Source organism: Equus quagga, chromosome 7 (assembly GCF_021613505.1).
Source record: "Equus quagga isolate Etosha38 chromosome 7, UCLA_HA_Equagga_1.0, whole genome shotgun sequence".
NCBI lineage: Eukaryota > Metazoa > Chordata > Mammalia > Perissodactyla > Equidae > Equus > Equus quagga.
In genome coordinates this window covers 98,421,513-98,442,304 of record NC_060273.1, presented here as the reverse complement: position 1 = coordinate 98,442,304, position 20,792 = coordinate 98,421,513, and the positions used below count along the sequence as shown (strand labels likewise).

Below are 20,792 nucleotides of genomic sequence, written 5' to 3'. Positions count from 1 at the left end.
TGTCTCCATTCCTTGACTCTTCTATGTCCTTGATATAGCTGAGAAGCCCCAGAGGGGCCCACAGGTTCTCAAGCCCGTTTACTTTGAAAATATTCATAACATGGTCTGGCACCTTTCTTTGGAATTTTGCTCCTATTATATTTTGTTGCCTGATGGAAACTTCCATTTTAAGATCCTATTACACAAGTAATAAACAAACATGATTCAGGGGCCAATCTTTAAACCACAGGCCAGTGGTGTAACATCTGTCTTTACTATAGAGATTTTGATTTCTGAGTCTGTTATTATATTTAAAAAATTGGGGGGACAACTCTCCAAGGAGTCTTATTTAATTCTTGACCAGCTATGTTATTTAGCACTTATTAACTAGACCTGTAGGCATATGGAGCTCATAAAATAATTTGGAATGAAATACCTTACTGAGTGGATGGATCCCCAAGGGCATCATGTGCTCTTGACTGCTAAGACCCCTTCCAGCTCAAGAAAGTAGTGAGTCCGTGATTCTCTGGCTATTCAAGAGGACAGGAAGATGGCTTTGCAATACTGAGCCGCTAGGAGACAAAGTCTCCCAAATTAACTCCCTTGCTGGCTGACCACTCTAAACTTCATAGGCACCATAATAGCATGTTTCAGTGAGGTTTGAAGGGAGGAGAGGGCGGTGGATGCTTCTATTTTCTGAAATCAGGATATTCTTACAGGGTTGCTTGAGTCCAAAGCAGAGAGAGATGGGAAATAAATACCAGCCTTTGGTCTCCTGATGTGGCAAAATCAGATCATGTGTGCTGCTTTCTGGCCCAGATCTTTGCAGTTAAGATTGAGTCCAGAAAGGCTGTGTCTTGTAGAGAATTTTCCCTTTTTGTTTGTTTGTATAAACCAGGGAGAGAAATAGTTGAGTGAAATCCAACAGAGTTTCTGTTATTTTTTTCTGGAGACCTGAGTCACGGAATTGGAAGGCCGTGCTCGGTGTTTGATTTAGTAAAGTGGTGACTCTCAAAGCTGATGTCTGTTAGACCTTTTGAACCTGGAGTCCCTTTCAATGAGCACAAAAGTTTCCCACTTCCTTGAAGAGTCTGATTCTCTCCCTCCTCCCCGCCTTGCAACATCCTTGAGATTCAACTGCTTTGTGAAGTCATGGCAGCGGAGAAGATATTACCAAGCTTTACTCTCTTTAGTTTCTGTTACAAAAACAATAGGCATTTTTTGGCTTTCCAAATATATAAGCATGTATTATATAATTGAGTGTGCCTTTTCACTCTACACTACACTTTTTTATGCTAATATATTGCCATGTGTACAAAATGTCCTACAATTTCAGAGGGCTCATAGACGTCCTGAAGGCTGTGCATCAACTTCCAAGGGGACTGTTTCTCCCAAGCCTAGATGACTCAGCCATGGCCACTTCATGGGCTCATTTTTCCATCTGTTGGATGTCTTTATCCCTGTTAGATTGGTTTTAGAGCTGTAAGTGAATTTAGAGATTATCTAGTCCCATCCCTGTACTTTCTAGAAATGGATGTCCGGAGGGTTTAAGCAATTTTCTCAAAGTTGCACCACCGTATTTAGACTGCAGATCCTGAGCAAGAACTCAGGTTACTCATTTCCCTTCTTTCCTCTATATTGTCAATTGCTTGACTCTTCTCTACTTTATCCTATACTTTTTAAAGATAGCAACCACTACTACAAAACAAACAAATGCCAGTTTAACAAACTCTGAAAAATACTTTGTATTCTTTTGAATATACTAATGTCAAGCTGCCTTTATTTTAGAAAATACTTATTTAATTACTATGAACTCATATTTTTGCCAAGTATTATAAACGATACAGAAGAAAAAATACCTAACCCCTAACTTCTGGTAGTTGAAAATTTATGGAGGAGACAAACATGGTTCATATTCAGCTTGTGGTCAACTGTGACTTCTGGGACGGTTTTAAATGCATTTGTAATTAGGGATTTCCAACCCTCCACTGCTACACTGTAACTTATCCCTCTTCGAATTCCTTTCTAGTTCATCTATACCAGGAATGATTTGTGAGGTTGGAAGGAATATAAGAGAATACAAAGGTAATTTATTGGTAAATTCAGTTACTAATAAAATGAAAACTGAAACTGCTGATGAATAAAGGAAAAGCAATAGGATATATTGGAGTACATGAGGAAGCCATTTGGTTTAAAACTAACTTGGCCTGACCTTGTTTTTCCAGAAATGCCTGGTATGGCCTGCTGAGCACGCATCGCACATCTGCTTTAAACATTTACAATGTCCCAAAGCCAAGAATGATGCCCTTAAAGATAGGGATGTTGCCTCCCCCGTATCAACATTTCTTTAAGAATAAGCATTTCTTCCCAGAAACTAAAGATTAATTACTGACCTACTTTAACTCATCTCGTGACCGTTGACCTGCTGACCACCAGCTTGCTGTGCTCACCTTACGACCACTGACCTGCTGTGCTAGCTAAGCATCTTGTGACAGTAGTAAAAGAGATATTCCTGTCACATGTGTCATATTCCTGCCTTTGTTCCAAGACGGTATACAACCACTCTGTATACCCTACTTCTTCGGAGAGCTCCCTCTCTTGTGGAAAAGTTCTCCTGGGCTATAGCCCTCAAATTGGCTTATCATAAACTCACCCCAATTTTGATTTATAGATTGATTATGGATTATTTGTGCTGATACAGCAATAAAAAGCTGATAGTGTTGTTATTTTCTAAGTGAGGAAACTGAGGCTCAGCAAGAATATGTCACTTGTTCAGAATTGCTCATTTGGTAGTAGATAAAGCAGTCTTGCAGCCAAAGTGGCTGATGTCAGAGCCCACGGGCCTCCTTCAATCCATGCAAGCAATAGTATAATAAAGTGGAAAAAGCAAATAAGACAAAACTGACTTGTTGAAAATTATAGTTTGTTACAGTGAAGTTATGAGCACCTCAGATGAGCTGACTATCAGAGGTTTGGGCCGTGCTGACTGTTCTGTGTGTCCTTCCTAAAGCTGTGTGAGCCTTTATGTGAGCGGGGGCCCCATCCTGAGGGAGAAGGGATTCACAGAGGTGGGTGATCGATGGGCTGTGCTCTCTCAAGATATCTTTATTGAATTTGCCTTTTATTTATCTAAGAATTGGGCCTGAAGCAAGAATAAATGCATCAGAGACACTAAGCCTCAGGACCTTATAAGGAAAAAGGAATTTAGCATTCACAAGTGTCATCTAAAAACAGTTCCTAGGGCACAGAGTCTTGAAAAATGGGATAGTAAGACCGCAGGTTTATTTCTAGGAAAAAGTTGTTTGCTAGGACTCAGGCTCTTGTCGGACTTGGGGGATGTGTACAGAGGGTGGACTTGACAATCTCCTTGTTTGCTCGGGGTATTCTTGTCTCTAAGCTTTCCCCTCCAAATCACAGGTACACGGTGGGATGATGTCACTTTTTGTATTTCTCCATGCAGATCGGGGAAGGAGTGGTAGAGATCTGATAAATCTATCCATAGGTAAAGGAAAGTTGTTTATTTCAGTTGGCATGTACCCATGTTGTTTACCCCCAGGGGTGTGCAAAATAAAACTTTTTGTAAGTTTTCAACCAGGAAGAAGAGGGAATATGTGAGAAAAAGATAAAAAATGTCACCATTCTTCAGCTGACCTGCACTTTGGTGGAGGGCAAAAATAATAAACCATTCGCAAAGAAGTCATCCTGGTTTAAAAGAAACTTGGTTCTCAAAAGCCTGGCAGTGCATATTGGTTATATTTGTTCTTATTTTGTTTGTAAAAGGTTTTAAAGATGTATGAAATAATGAAGTAAATGTCATTTTGTAATTGAAAATTAAATAGTTCTTTCGTATTTTAGATCTTAGAAGATTCGAAGGGGCAATAAGACTTGAAGTGGGAGTGTGTGTAATGGGAGGGTAGCGAGGAAGATGAAGGGAAAACATTCTAGCTCCTTCCTGTATATAATTATGAGCCATAATCGCTCAACCTATTTTTTTTTTTTTTTGCTTCCATTGGTCTGAGATAAAAATAAATAGATTTTTCCCAAAAATGTATTTCAGGGCACTGTTAGCATCTCATATGGAACCAACATTTGCCAGGTATGTTTTCCCTTGTTTTGATGAGCCAGCTCTGAAGGCAACTTTTAGTATTACAATTATTCATCATTCAAGTTATGTGGCCCTTTCCAACATGCCGAGGCTAGGTAAGTAATGTTTCCTGTCCTCTCACATATATGTATTTTTCTACGTTAATTATATATATATATATATATATATGTATATGTATGTATGTATACATATATATCTACATTTACTTCTATAATAGCTTTTAGAGCCAGCCCTGGTGATCTAGTGGTTAAGATTCAGCACTCTCACCGCTGCGACGCTGGTTCAATTCCAGGTCAGGGAAAAACACCACCCATCTGTTGGTTGTCATACTGTGGTGGCTGTGTGTTGCTGTGATGCTGAAAGTTCTGCCACTGATATTTCAAATACCAGCAGGGTCACCCATGGTGGACAGGTTTCAGCAGAGCTTGCAGACAAAGACAGACTAGGAAGAAGGTCCTGGCCACCCACTTCCAAAAAATTCGCCATGAAAACCCTATGAATAGCAGCAGAGCATTGTCTGGTACAGTGTTGGAAGGTGAGAGGGTGGTGCAAAAAGACTGGGCAGGGTTCTGCTCTGCTGTACACAGGGTCGCTATGAGTTGCAATCAACATGACAACACTAACAACAGCAACAAAAATAGCTTTTATAGCAGTAGCTTTTCTAGGCAATGTGTTTGTAGCATATTATCATTAGGGAGAACAGTCACATGGGGTATGTATCAGCAGCCACATCTTGGAGATGGTAAATCCTGATCTTTTGTAGTAGACGCTGGGGCCATTATTCTGTTCCTTTACATTGGCAGCCTGTCAGCCCATGAGTTTGGGCTTCAAGTATTGATCATTAGCAATGACAAGCTAGTGGGCTTAGTCTGAATCTGGTGCACAGATGTGTTGTATTTGGTTCACATGACTTTTTTCTTTTGATTGAATTAGTATCCAACTTTTAAAAATTCAGAGATTTCTCATAAAAGTCAAAATTCTTGCATCCTTGGAAACTCAGAACATCTAACAACACTGGGCCTGCAGTTCCTATGTGACAGCAATAGTTACAGCTAAGAAGTGATGGTCAACTTGACGAGTTATTTCAAAGGTAGATATTATTGCTTAGGTTCACAGTAATTTGGACTAAAATCAATTTCCCTAGGTCAGTCTGAAAAAGAAGATGTGAATGGAAGCAAATGGACCGTTACCACCTTCTATACTACACCCCTCATGCCAACTTATTTAGTCGCATTTGCCATATGTGACTGTGACCATGTCAACAGAACCGAAAGGGGCCAGGAGGTGAGTAAGGAAGATTCTGCAGGTGAAGGTACTATTTGGATGGCTGCAGATTGTTCATCCACTCTTTCTGCATCCAGGGGTTATTCCATGTATCCCATCGCCTCCTGGTTCTCGCTCATACTTTTCCCAAGCCCTGTTAAAACCCTTAGTGTGGCTTTGCAGAATGGGACACAACAACTCCCGCTGCAGCTCTATGGAGGGGTCTCTGTGGAAAGGCTGCACATGAAGCCCACTCAACGCAGGTTCTGAGCCCCTCTTCCCGGGCTGTTGCTGCCTTTCAGAGGACAGGAGAGAGTAGGGCCAGCTGCCGCACCAGCACCTTGAAGCTCAGGATTCCCTGCTGTTTACATACCCACACTGTTAATGCAGCCTTGGAGCTGGGCTGGTGCTCAAAGTGTCAGCAATAAGCATGGCATAGGCCCCAAACAACCAAAACGGACACCAGCCGGGACAACTGCTGTGGTCAAAATGGTGCACGTGGGTTAACTGTCACCCCCATCTAGAAGCAGGGCTGCTGAGGTCCGAGTCTCGGCATGCAGCACTTCCCCAGAGTGGCAGAAAGTAGTGCTCTGTCCTGAAATACCTAGTGTTCACCCAATCATACCCTCATTACATAATAATCCTTTAGAAAATATCAAGGTTATTGTGGCAGCACTTTATATACTGGGTCACTCCCTATACCAGAGTGTGGAGGTAAGTAAGGCCAGTGCCTGAGGCCCAGTTCCTTCTAGTCAGATCGACTTCACGGAGCTGAGGAAAATCAGGCCCTACAGCTGTCTGAAGCTTTCTGCTGGGCTCAAGATCTTCCAGGCTTGTACCATTGACTTGTGGGGACAAGGAAGTTGTGGATGAGCCAAATCTATCACCAGAGGGAGAATCACTCAAAGGTACTCCTCCTAAGGGTAAATAAATAAAAATGTGTTAGATGCAAACAACAGCTTGTTATTGTCCTCAGCTGTTGGCTTCAGCCCCTGATTTTCCTTATTGAATAATCACTGGTACATCCTTGAATATTCACAGAAAGAACACTGGCCAAGTCAAATGTTCATGACACATTGATAAATCTTCTCAGGCATGATTTGGAAGCACATGCTTTGTACCTGGCAAGGAGTGGGCCCAAGAGCTAAGGAGTGACCCAAGGTGACCTGTCAGCATCCACATCTCAAGTGGCTTGTTGCTCTCAATCCTGCTGCATGGTGAACAATTCTTATAAAAGGGTCATATCTGTTGCTTCATGAAAGATCACCCTGAAAAGAAAGCCAGCTGCCGTAGAAGCAAAGCGGAAATGGAGCATGCCTAAGAAAGTGATGTTCTTAGCCAGAAAATAGAAATTTGGGATGAGTTTATCAGTGGAATGTTGCATTTGGCAATGGCTCAGCTCTGCAAAGTGAAGGAGTCCACCATATACTCTACAAGGGAACCAGAATGTACTCTTGGAATAGAGTCCAGACTATACAAAAATTCCTCATGAAGTAAGAAATAAAAATTTAGTGAAATTGAATATGTTGTTAATGCAGGGCATGAAGATAAACATAGGAAACATACAACAAGATAGGAAAAAATGTATTTTGAGTAGAATTTAGCACACATGGGTAAAGATATTCATCTCTTAGAGGGTGAGCTCTGCTATGTCTCGGGAGACCTGAGAACACACTGGTGCACCAGGTGGGATTTCGAAGGAAATTTATGGCTGCATCTCCAAAATGTTTCTCACTGGTTTGTGTTCCTCGCTGGCCTGCCAGGGGCCACCTGCCTCTCCTACCCAGCTTGAAATCTCCATTTTTTGCTTCCCGTTTGTCTTATAGAATGGTAGTTTTATAAACTGAAAATTAACATATGAATGTTAATTGTTATTGCCCTTATTTTCCAAAAGGCTTCAGTTGAAATGCAGACATTATCTTCAATGTGGGGAGAAGTGTCTGATCCATAATGTGTGCTTTGGTTTAGCAGTCTTCCTGTTCCCTCAGCAGTTGGGACTGGAGTTGGGGAGGTAAAGTGTAGTTCAAGGGCAGGGCTGAGGCCTAGGCCTCTCTTTCCCAGGATAATGAGGCCTCTGCAGCATGGGGGCAGCTGACAGTGATGAGATCAAGGCAGCAGGCTTCAAAAACAGATGGTTGCGTTTTGTGAAACGGGAGCATTCCTGAAGACTTCACGTAATTCCAGACAAATTTTCCAGCAAACATAAAAGCAAAGTAAGGTGAACATGTTCTTGGAGTGCAACAGTCTGCAAGTATTGTTCTGCTGCTTTTTGTTTCCTTAGCATTTTCTCTAATGTTTTGCAGAGAGCTCTTTCTCAAATTAATGGTACTCACATCAGAACAATTATTTTCACTCCCTCATCTCTAACTTTCGTTCCAGGGTTATTGAGTTTCATGCATGTTCTTTAGCATTAACACCAGCATCTCCATTTAAAAGTGGTTAGATGGTGGTGTTGTAGCGGATAAAATGATTTCATGGTAAAATAATGATAAATGTTAAAACAACAGCAAGTTAGTCACCAAAATCTCACAAATAAGTTCCCAAGTGCCCAAATAATAGCACCGTTACTTTCACTTACAGTACACGGTAGGGATTTCTTTTTACCTAGTAACGTGAAAATGTCATAAACAGAGAATATAATTCACTTAATTTAATAACTGTAAAACCATAAGACGTTTGGTGAACTTTCTAAAATTAGGGAAATTAGCCTTATTTCAAATTTTGAAAATAAGATGGGACTATTAATGTTTTCATTAAGAAACCATTTTAAACTTGTATGATTCAAATTTGCTTCATGTGTTCTGTAGGGGAGGAAGACATTTCCTCTGCCCACTCTAGGTCCTTCTGGCTGGGCTATGAATTAAATCCATGTGAGAGAGAATAACAGGAGAAAATTAAACAAAGGTTTATAACATGTATACATGGGAGAGACACAGGGAAACTGAGCAACTTGCCAAAATGGCCGAGGTTCTCATCTTAAATACCACTCTCAGCTAAAGACAAAGGAGGATGTTGGGGGTTGAAGGAGTCAGTTATGGGAGATTACCAGGAAAGTACAGGAAGCAAGAATAAGGTTATCATGCAGATTTACATCCTTGCCTTCCACATTGATAAGAGTTTCTAGAGATAAGGTCATCCCCCCTTCTTCCTGGTACAGAGGGGGACACCTTTACAGATGGAGATTTCCCTTTCAAATATAGATGTGTCTTACAAAGGTTAACTTCTACTTTTCAGAGTTTCTCTCATGTCTGCAGTTTTTAAAAGTAACCAGCCCAAAATAATCCTCATGCCAAAGAGACATATCTTGGGGTGGCCAATTCCAATCCCCCACAGTACCATACTGTGTAACCCAACTGCCTGTACAAATCTGTTTTGGATCATTGGAAATATGTCCTAAAGAGGAAACCAAGGGTCCCAGGTGCCTTTTACTCTGACATAGAGTCTACATTTTCTGAGGAGGTAGATACGACTCCAGGAATTATTTTTGAACTATATTTTGAGTTATACTTGTTATTCTAAAAGATTGAAATAACACACTTTCAGAGAAACTACTGTTCACAACCTAGTGAGTAGCCTTCTGGGGTTTTCTCAGTCCATATACACATTTAAACAGGTTAGTACGTAGCTGCTTCTGAAAAGCAAAGGCTTTGGCTCTAGAGCATCAGGGAATTGGAGCAGGGAGGCTGCCACTTTCCAAAATCATTACTGCTTTTCCTAATCACTGCCTAATTGTTTTGATTTAGATAAGCATCTGGGCCCGGAAAGATGCCATCGCCAATGGATATGCAGACTTTGCTTTGAACATCACAGGTCCCATCTTCTCTTTTCTGGAAGACTTATTTAATATTAGTTACCCTCTTCCAAAAACAGGTGAGGTGTTTCCCCTTCCAATGCAATTGGTTTTCTTTTATGGGGGCCCTGGGTTGAGGTCAAAAGGTATCCAAATGAGCCTCCAAGGACCCATTGTCACCATTTAGCTGCTATTTCAGAGTTAGCCCCACTGGCCTCTCATTATTATGTCCCAAACCTTCCTGAACACACAGAGGCCCATCTGCTCTTTCTCTGTATGGTGCCATGTGCCCAGCACATGTTCAGAGAGCCCTCAGGCTTTAGATCCCTCCTGGGTAGTCACTGACAGCCTCACATCCTCCAGACCCTACCTTCTTTCTTGCATTCTGTCCTTTACTTTCATAACACAAGTGTGCAATGCAATGTTCTGGATCCTTTTAGCAAGCCTGTGTGAGTTACATCAGTTCCCTTTAGTAAGGTTTTGTTAGTTTAAAAAAAAAATTCTTTAGCCATAAGTAAGTGGATAGGACTTGGCGTCCCATCTGTGAATGTTCATTTAATAAAATTGGAATCATGAGTGAACTTAATATGATCCTCAAGAAACTATGTAAATATCTTATCTCTAATAGATGTGTATGGTACGTCCTTAAAATTGTGGGGCACTCAGCTCAGAAAGTTGTTCAGAGTTTTTTCTCTCTAAACTGAGGGTATCATGTAAATGTATTTTGTTTCTCTGACATGTTAGTTGAAATCTTAGAAAAAGTATGCTCTGCCTATACTGGTAGACGGTGGAAGAAGGTGGGGAGTAAATAAATATGTGGGAGCTCAAGCCTCATGAATTCCAGGAAGCCAAGGGCTCTGCAGCTTGAGCCTTCTGGTTAAGGAGGAATGGGGACCGAAGGAATGGGACCCAGCCTTGGTCCACTCAGGGATCCTGGAGGTGATAGCTGTCATATTGGGAGTTGGAGGCAGCAGGAGCCTAGGCATGGAGACCAAGCTTCTGGCACTTCTGTGGTTGGAGGTTCTCAAGATGACCCATGTGTGGCAAGAAAAGTTCCATTTATCTTTATTTAGATGAGAAGTCCAGAGTTATTCTTGATACCCTGTTCATGAAAGCGTCTCCTCCGTGCAGTTAGTCACCTCCTTTTTATGTCTACATCCATCCATTTCTTCCCATCCCCCTAGTTCTCCCTAGTTTGCATCACTAACATCTCTGCCATAACAGCCCTCATCTGGTTTCACCTCTAATCCTCTTGCCCCCTCCAATCCATTTTCCACACTGAAGCCAGAGGGATCTTTCCAAAGTAAAGTCTGATCATGTTACTGTCCTCTTTAAAACCTCTTTGTGGCTTCCCATTACCCTGAGGATAAAGTTCAAACTCCATACCCTGTCTTTACAACAGTGCGTCTCTTGCCAATCTCTTGGGGCTTTTGGCAGTCCCTCAGAGTGGGAAGGATGCTCTAGTACCGTCTCTGTCCTATCCTACACTTTCACCTTCCTCTCCTCTTCTTTAGGCTCTGCACATGCGTTTTGCACATCCTGCAATGCCTTTCACCGAACTGGTTGATTCTTGTATTTCTCAACTCAGTGCCACCTCATCCAGGAAGCTTTCCCTGACTCCCTTTCTCATGCTTCCACAGCACCCTGTGCACCCCTGCATTCAAGCCCTTGACCTACTAGATCCTAGTGGTCTTCCCCATTAGGTCAAGGGTAGCTTGGGGTCAGGATCTGGGTTGTCTCTTTGTTTTGTACCCTCAGAGCCTATGACAGTGATTCTCTCATAGTGGTGAATAGTGAACTTTTTTTTGGTGGGGGGAATAAATACATTCAATTAGTTCAGTAATTCCATGTAAATTCTGGCTAAATTATCACCTCCTGGGAGTCAGGGTTGTTTCTGGCATTTTGTTGGTATCCTTCATAGCACCTCAACCAACGTTACTCTATGAACACACACGGGAGGTGCTCAATCAAAATTGTATTTCGATAGAGAGGTGATTAAAATAAGGAGTTTCTTTATTACAGGATGTTTAAGAGACAGATATATTAATGTTTCCTAGTTACTTTAACTCTTGGTTGAGTCACTTAAAAAAATAAAAGCCCCAAAAACCAAACCTTACCTACTAGCATTTCCCACAGATGCAATACTCTTACTCTCAGTGAGTCAAGTGAAAAGCCATTTTGTTTATTTCTCCCATGCTGCTCTTGTAGCTTATCTTCTTGTAGCTTCTCAATGAATTCTAAGTCTTAGAATCTAAACCATGTTTATGTACCTATTGTATAGAACAGCCTTTTTTCTGATGTTGCTTCCATCTTAATTCACTCTGTTTAAAGTCAAAAGTGGACTGAAATATCAAAATATTACAGAGATTGGTAGAGTTGGCTGTTTGAGTTGTTATCAGTTTTGAAAGAATAAGTGGCATGCTGCTTTTAGGAATAAATGTGGGCATGTAAGATTTGCAAGCTTTTAAAATGGCAACTTCCCTTTTAAATTTTGATTATACTTTTAATTTGTATCAATAGTACAAATTATACATCCAAGCATGATTTGTATTTTTGTAGCAATAAAGCTCAAGTACAGTATAACTCATAAAGCAGTAAAATAATGGCCAGAATCAATGAGAATCTGAGTAAATACTAGTTACCTATGACTTTTCTAGGTGCTCTGTGAATGCAAAAGAAGTAGATGGCTGAGGCTCCGTTCAAGTAGCTGAGTTAGGGAGATAGCTTCTATATGTTAGAAACAAAAGCGAGAAATTACGAAGCAAGAGATAACGTACCAGCTAAGTAAAAGTCTTAAAAGAGGATTGAGAAGTGGTCATTGGAGTAGCCCAGATATATAAAGAACACCTACAAATAAATAAGAAAAATAAAATAGATAAAACAAATAAAGGATATCTGAATAGATATTTTACAGAAAAGCGGACACGTGGCTAATACGCTTGAGATATTTAACTTCATTAAGTAACCTGAGAAATAAATATCCAAAGCCACAATGAGACACCATTTTATACCCATTCAGTTGTCAAAAAGTAGGCATTCTGACAAATGCCAAGTGTTAGAAAGTGACATTGTCAAAGGGAGTATCAGTTGTTACAACTTTGAAATGTATTTATTATCTTTCAATGTTGATCATTAGAATAACTTAAAACCCAATAATTCCATTTCCAAATATATCCACAAGAGGCATTTGAGCACATATGTACCAGAAGACATGCAAGAGTGTTCATAGCTACACTTTTTACAATAGCTCCAAAATGAAAGCAACCAAAATGGTTATTGATAGGAGAATGGATAAGTTGTGGTTCATTCACACAATGGAAAAGTATATAGCAATGAAAATGAAATGCTTTCTTAAGTTAAAAAAAATAACTAAACAATATCATATCTAAGCATTATGTGTATATATTATAGATATTATAGATATTTTATATCTATAATATATATAAGCAAGGGAATGATAAACACAAAATGTAGTCTAGTGGTGAAACTCTGGAAAAATAGGCTAAAGGATCAGTTGAGAAGGAGCACAGAGAAAGACTACGTCAGCTGTTCTCAAACGTTAGCATGCATTGGAACCCCCTGGAAGGCTTGTTAAAACACAGATTGCTGCTCCTGACCCCTGAGTTTCTGATTTAGTAGGTCTGGGGTTGGTCTCAGAAGTTTCATTTCTAATAAGTTTCCAGGTGGTAGTGATGCTGCTGGTCTGCAAATCACAGTAAGAGTTATTAGTAATATTCTAAATTAGGGGTTGGCAAACTATCAAATCCGGCCCATTGCCCATTTTTGTATGGCCCATGAGCTAAGAATGGTTTTTACATTTTTCAACAGTTGAAAAAGATCAAAAGAAGAATAATATTTTGTGACATATTATATGCTAGAGTTGAAGATGCAACAGAAAACATGTAGCCCACAAAGCCAAAAATATTTACTCTCTGGCCCTTTACAGGAAAAGTTTGCCAACTCCTGTTCTAAAGTATAAGTGCAGATTTATGGGTATTTATACTATTTTAAAATAATGAGTTAATCATTAAAATAAAACTGGGTCATGTGTGAACCAATAATGATGGTTTATCAAGAAACAAGAATTTTGTTTATTCCAATTCTGTGCATCTGAAGTGTACAAAAAATAATTTTTTAAAAATACTTATCAGGTTATCAGGTTAGTCTGAAATGACTTCTTAGAAATGGGGAGACTGGACCACAAGTATTGGTGGCATTCATAGATTGAGCAGAGGATTTCCTGGGAAACCAAACAGCTTGAGCAGAGAAAGGCTCAGTGGTTGCAGAGAACAACAGTGTTTGTCTTGAGCAGAGCAGAGGAGTTTTTTGTGAGAAAAGTGGGTGGGTTTGTGGGTGGGATGGGTGTGGGTGAAGGAAAAGGAAGGCTAGAAGAATGGGAAACTTAGGCTAAGGCAACTAAATACGCCCAAAGTTAATAGAGCATTTACTGGTGGAGGCCACGTAGTAACCTGGGTAGGCTTTACTACACACTGTCAACTTCAACCATGTGTAAAGTCAACTTAAATTATTGAACATAGCACAGTGTAGAACATTCATTAGGCAAATGTAGCATGGATTATAAGAACAGTATTTCTTTCATTAGCAAAAGACCATAGAAACGTTTATTGTTCTTCTAGCTATAAAGGTAATAAATGATCACACGACAGAAAATCGTGGAAAAATAAGGAAAAGCACAAAAAAAGAGAAGAAAAATCTCCTGAAATGCTACTATGCAGAGATAACCAAGGCTAACATTTGGCGTATATTGTCCCAATGTCTGTTTTAGTCCCACTCTCTGTGTTTGTCTATTTTCTTCTTTGTTTTTAACAAAGATGGCACCATAGAGTTGACATTGTTCTTTGAATGGCTTTTTAATTTTTTTAGGTTAACAGCATGTAGCAACATGATCCAGATAACTAAATGTTGTTTTTTATTGCCATTTTTAAGACATAGAATACCTACATATCAATTCGACAAAATATTTAATTCTCAGTGGTTGAACATTTGGACGGATTGTACCATTTTGACGGTGGGGGGGGGGCTACTTTTAAAATGCTAAAGAAAACCCTTATAATGAAATGTTTACAAATATCCATGCTATTTGCCTGGGTACAAATTCCAAAAGTCAAAGAGTAGGAAATTAATTTTTTTATTGTGGTAACATTGGTTTATAACATTATATAAATTTCCAGTGTGCATCATTATATTTCAATTTCTGTGGAGACTACCTCATGTTCACCACCCAAGACTAATTACCGTCCACCACCATAGGCGTGTGCCTTGTCACCTCATTTGCCCTCCTCCCTCTCCTATTCCCTTTTGGTAACCACCAATCTAATCTCTATATGTGTGTGTTTCTTTGTTGCTTTTGTTTTTATCTTCTACTTATAAGTGAAATCATACAGTTCTTGACTTTCTCTATCTGACTTATTTTGCTTAGCATAATACCCTCAAGGTCCATCCATGTTGTTACAAATGGCACAATTTTGTCTTTTTTTATGGCTGAGTAGTATCACATTGTATATATATATATATATATATATATATATATATACACACACACACACCAGATCTTCTTTATCTATTGGTCCTTTGAGGAGCACTTAGGTTGTTTCCAAGTCTTGGCTATTGTGAATAATACTGTGATGAACATAGGGGTGCATAAATCTCTTTGAATTGTTGATTTCATGTGCTTTGGATAAATACCCAGTAGTGGGATAGCTGGATCATATGGTATTTCTGTTGTTAATTTTTTGAGAAATCTCCATACTGTTGCACCAGTTTGCATTCCCACCAGCGGTGTATAAGGGTTCCCTTTTCTCCACATCCTCTCCAACACTTGTTTTTTCTTGTCTTGTTAATTTAGCCGTTTTGATGGGTGTGAGATCATACTTCATTGTAGTTCCTATTTGCATTTCCCTAATAATTAGTGATATGGAACATCTTTTCATGTGCCTACTGGCCATCTGTATACCTTCTTTGGAAAAAACGTCTGTTCAGATCCTCTGCCCATTTTTTTTAAAGATCAGCACCTGAGCTAACCTCTGTTGCCAATCTTCCCCTTTTTTTTCCTTCTTCTCCCCGAAGCCCCCCAGTACACACTTGTATATTCTAGTTGCAGGTCCTTCTGGTTGTGCTATGTGGGGTGCCAGCTCAGCATGGCTGAATGAGTGATGCCATGTCCATGCCCAGGATCTGAACCAGTGAAACGCTGGGCCACAGAAGCAGAGGGTGCAAACTTAACCACTCGGCCATGGGGCCGGCCCCTCTGCCCATTTTTTGATCAGGTTGTTTGGTTCTTTGTTGTTGAGCTCTATGAATTCTTTATATATTTTAGAAATTAACCCCTTGTTGGATATATGATTTGCAAATATTTTCTCCCAGTTAGTGGGAGAAGTCTTTTCATTAGTTCATGATTTCCTTTGCTGTACAAAAGCTTTTTAGTCTGACATAGTCCTATTTGTTTATTTTTTCTTTTGTTTCTCTTGCCTGAGTAGACACAGTATTCGAAAAGATACTGCTAAGACTGACATCAAAGTGTACTGCCTATATTTTCCTCTAGGAGTTTTATGGTTTCAGACCTTTAATTCATTTTGAGTTAATTTTTGGTATGGTGTAAGATAATGGCCTACTTTCACTCTTTTGCACGTGGCTGTCCTGTTTTCCCAGCATCATTTATTGAAGAGAGTTTCCTTTCTCTATTGTATATTCTTGGCTCCCTTGTGGAAAATTACCATAGATGTGTGGGTTTATTTTTGGGCTCTCTATTCTGTTCTATTGATCTGTGTGTCTGTTTCTGTGCTGTCTTGATTACTATAGGTTTGTAGTATATTTTGAACTAATGGAGTATGATACCTCCAGCTTTGTTCTTTTTTCTTAGGATTTCTTTGGCTATTTGGGCTCTTTCATTGTTCCATATAAATTTTAGGATCGTTTGTCCTATTTCTGTGAAAACTGTCATTGGAACTTTGATAGAGATTACATTGAATCTGTAGATGGCTTTAGGAAGTGTGGAGATTTTAACTACATTAATTCTTCCAATCCATGAGCACAGAATATCTTTCCATTTCTTTGTGTCTTTGATTTCTTTCAGCAATGTTTTATAGTTTTCAGTGTACACTTCTTTGGTTAAATTTACTCCTGGGTATTTTACTCTTTTTGTTGCAATTGTAAATGGAATTGTATTCTTAATTTCTCTTTCTGACATTTCATTGTTAGTGTATAGAAACACAACTGACTTTTGTATGTTGATTTTGTATCCTGCAACTTTACTGTATTCACTTATTATTTCTAATAGTGTTTTAGTGGATTCTTTAGGATTTTGTATATATAAAAACATGTCATCCACAAATAATGACAATTTTACTTCTTCCTTTCCAATTTGGATCCCTTTTATTTCTTTTTCTTGCCTGATTGCTCTGGCTAGGATTTCTAGTGCTATTGTAAATGTGTGGCGAAAGTGAGCATCCTTGTCTGGTTCCTGTTCTTAAAGGGACAGTTTTCAGGTTTTCACCAGTGAGCATGATATTAGCTGTGAATTTGTCATATATGGCCTTTATTATGTTGAGTTACTTTCCTTCCATACCCATTTTATTCAGAGTTTTTATCATAAATGGATGCTGTATCTTGTTGAATGTTTTCTCCACAACTGTTGAGATGATCATGTGATTTTTATTCTTCATTTTATTGATGTGGTGTATCATGTTGATTGATTTGCAGATGTTGAACCATCCCTGCATCCCTGGAATAAATCTTACTTGATCATGGTGTATGATATTTTTAATGTATTGTTGTGTTCTATTTGCTAGTATCTTGTTGAGGATTTTTGCATCTATATTCATCAGTGATATTGGCCTGTAATTTTTTTTGTGTGTGTTGTTCTAGTCTGGTTTGAAAATCAGGATAATGTTGGCTTTGTAGATTGAGTTAGGAAGCTTCCCCTCCTCTTGAAGTCTTCGAAAGAGTTTGAGAAGGATAGGTATTAAGTCTTTGAATGATAGAATTCACTTAGGAAGCCATCTGGTCTTGGACTTTTGTTTAGGGGAAGGTTTTTGATTACTGTTTCAATCTCTTTCCTGGTGATTGATCTACTCAAATTTTCTTCTCTTCTCTATCTCAAATTTCTTTTTTCCTGTGAGGAAGATTGACCCTGAGCTGACATCTGTTGCCAATCTTCCTCTTTTTGCTTGAGGAACATTGTTGCTGAGCTAACATCTATGCCAATCTTCCTCTATTTTGTATGTGGGATGCTGCCACAGCATGGCTTGATAAGTGGTGCTGGGTCCATGCCCAGTATCCAAACCTGTGAACTCTGGGCTGCCAAAGCAGAGTGCTGAACTTAACCACCATGCCACCAGGCCAGCCCCTCAAATTTCTTTTTGATTCAGTTTTTGAAGGTTGTATGATTCTAAGAATTTATCCGTTTCTTCTTGATTATCCAATTTGTTGGCAAATAGCTTTTCATAGTATTCTCTTATAATCCTTTATATTTCTGAGGTATCCATTATAATTTCTCCTCTTTCATTTCTGATTTTGTTTATTTGAGCCTTCCCTCTTTTTTCTTGGTGAGTCTAGTTAAAAGTTTGTCAATTTTGTTTATCTTTTCAAAGAACCAACTCTTAGTTTCATTGATTTTTTTTCTATTGTTTTTTCAGTCTCTATTTCATTTCTTTCTGCTCTGATTTTTATTATTTCCTTCCTTCTACTGATTTGGGGCTTGTTTGTTCTTTTTTCCAGTTTCTTTAGGTGCACTGTTAGATTGTTTATTTGAAATTTTTCTTGCTTTTGAGGTAAGCCTGTATTGCTATGAACTTCTCTCAGTACTGCTTGTACTATATCCCATAAATTTTGGCATGATGTATTTTCATTTTCATTTGTCACCAAGTACTTTTTGATTTCTCCTTTGATTTCTTCATTGACCCAATTGTTGTTCAGTAGCATTTTGTTTAATCTCTACATATTTGTAATTTTTCCAGTTTTCTTCTTGTAGTTGATTTCTAGTTTCATACTGTTGTGGTTAGAAAAGATGTTTGGTATTAATTTAATCTTCTTAAATTTATTGAGACTTGTTTTATGGCCCAATATGTGATCTATCCTGGAGAATGTTCCATGTACTTTTGAAAGGAATATATATTTTGTAGTTTTTGGACGGAATGTTCTGTATATATCCACTAAGTCCATCTAGTCTAATGCGCCATTTAAGGCCAATGTTTCCTTATTGATCTTCCTTATGGATGATCTATCCATTGATGTAAGTGGAGTGTTAAAGTTCCCTACTATTATTGTGTTACTTGCTATTTCTCCTTTTATGTCTGTTAATAATTGCTTTGTATATTTAGAAGCTCCTGTGCTGGGTGCACAGATATTTACAAGTGTTATGTCCTCTTGTTGGATTGTTCCCTTTATCGTTATGCAATGCCCTTCTTTGTCTCTTGATGCAGTTTTTGTTTTAAGGTCTATTTTGTCTGATACAAATATTGCTACCCCAGCTTTCTTTTCATTGCCACTTGCATGGAGTATCTTTTTCCATCCCTTCACTTTCAGTTTGTGAGTGTTTTTAGGTTTGAAGTGTGTCTTTTATGTGCCACATATATATGGGTCTTGCTTTCTTATCCATTCAGCCACCCAATGTCTTTTGATTGGAGCATTTAATTCATTGACATTTAAAGTAGCTATTGATAAATATGTACTTATTGCCATTTTGTTACTTTTTTCTGGATGTTTTAGTAGTTCTTCTCTGATCTTTTCTTCTCTTGCTCTCTTCCTTTGTGATTTGATGTTTTTCTTTAGTATTATGTTTGGATTCTTTTCTCTTAATTTTTTGTGCATTTATAACAAGTTTCTGGTTTGTGATATCCATGAGGTTTATATATAATAACCTACATAAATAGCAATCTCTATTAAGTTGATGATCTCTTAAGTTTGACTTCTTACTAAAAGCCCTACACTTTTACTCCACTCCTCCCACATTTTATGCTTTTGATATCACATTTAACCTCTTTGTGTGTGTGTGTGTGTGTGTGTCCTTTAACTTCTCATCTTGGAGGTAGATATTTTTAGTACTTTTGTCTTTTGGCTTCATATTGGCTTGTAAGTGGTTGATCTGCTACCTTTACTGTATATTTGCTTTTCTAGCGATTTTTTTCTTTGCTAATTTTCATATTTCTATGTGTGGTCTTTTCTTTTCCACTTAAGTCCCTTTAACATTTCTTGTAAGGCTTATTTATTGATGATAAACTCCTTTAATTTGTACTTGTCTGGGAAACTCTTTATCTCTCCTTCCATTTTGAATGATAACCTTGCCAGGTAGAGTGTACTTGGCTTTAGGGTTTTTTTTCTTTCAGCATTTTGAATATATCGTGCCATATTGGGCCACTCCTTTCTAGCCTGTAAGGTTTCTGCTGAGAAGTCAGCTGATAGCCTTATGGGGTTTCCTTTGTATGTCACATGTTGCATTTCTCTTATAGCTTTTAGGATTCTCTCTTTATCTTTAATTCTTGACATTTTAATTATAACGTGTCTTGATGTAGGCCTCTTTGGATTCATCTTGTTTGATGCTCTCTGTGCTTCTTATACCTGGATGTCTGTGCTTTTACTTAGGTTAGGAAAGTTTTCAGCTATTATTTCTTCAAACAGGTTCTCTGCCCTTTTGTCTCTCTCTTCTCCTTCTGAGACACCTGTAATATGGATGTTAGTGTGCTTGATGTTGTCCTAGAGTTACCTTAGACTGTCCGTGTTCTTTTTAATTATTTTTTCTTTTTTCTGTTCACTTTGGGTGATTTCCTCTACTCTTTTGTCTAGCTCACTGATCCATTCTTCTGCATCATCTATTCTGCTGTTGATTCCCTCTGGTTAATTTTTCATTTCCATTATTATATTCTTCAGTTCTGATTGGTTGTTTTTTTATATTTTCCAATTCTTTGTTGAATTTCTCACTGTGTTCATCTTTTCTTCTCCCAAGATCAGTGAGCATCCTTATGACTGTTAGTTTGTACTCTTTATCAGGTAGATTGTTTATCTCTTTTTCGTTTAGTTCTTTTTCTGAGAATGTGTCCTGTTCCCTTACTTGGAACATATTCCTTTGTCTCTTCATTTTGCCTCCTTCTCTGTGCTTTTATCTGTGTATGAGGTAGATCAGCTATGTCTCCCAATCTAGGAGATGTGGCCTTATGTAAGGGATGCCTTATGGGGCCTAGCAGTGTGCTTCCTTCTCATCACCAGTTCCAAATGTTCCAAGAGTGTCCCTTGTGTGGGCTACGTGTGCCCTTCTGTTGTGGCAGGGTTGTTCTTGCTGCAGGCACATGGGTTAGGCTAGACTGGGCCCCCTGGCCAGCTGGTTGTAAGACTCAGCCACATGTGGCTGCTACAGTCACTTTAGTCATTTTATTGGGCAGGGGGAGCCCCAGCATGGCTGGCTACAAGGTCTAATAGCACATACCTGCTGCTGTTTTCCTGTTAAGTGAGTAGGCCCCCAGGGTGGCTGGTTGCTAGGCTTAGGAGCTCACAATTACTGTAAGCCTCTGGCCTGCAAGGCTGTTGTCAGCTGTCTCAGGATTGTAGCTTTGTGGGTCCTGCCCCAAGCTTGACAGCACACAATTGTTTCTGGTATTGGAAGGTGAGGCAGATCCCCTATAAGGCTATTTCAGATGGCCAGTG

The 20,792-nt window shown here is 38.9% G+C and overlaps 1 protein-coding gene across 1 annotated transcript in view; it reads left to right on the top strand.

The window, feature by feature from the left end:
* Window positions 1-20,792, top strand: part of LVRN (laeverin) — a 78,338-nt gene that overhangs the window by 20,418 nt on the left and 37,128 nt on the right. Inside the window, exons 2-4 of the mRNA XM_046665436.1 lie at window positions 4,037-4,179; window positions 5,229-5,368; window positions 9,091-9,217. Coding sequence (XP_046521392.1) covers window positions 4,037-4,179; window positions 5,229-5,368; window positions 9,091-9,217 — 410 coding nt within the window. The remainder of the gene's footprint in view (window positions 1-4,036; window positions 4,180-5,228; window positions 5,369-9,090; window positions 9,218-20,792) is intronic.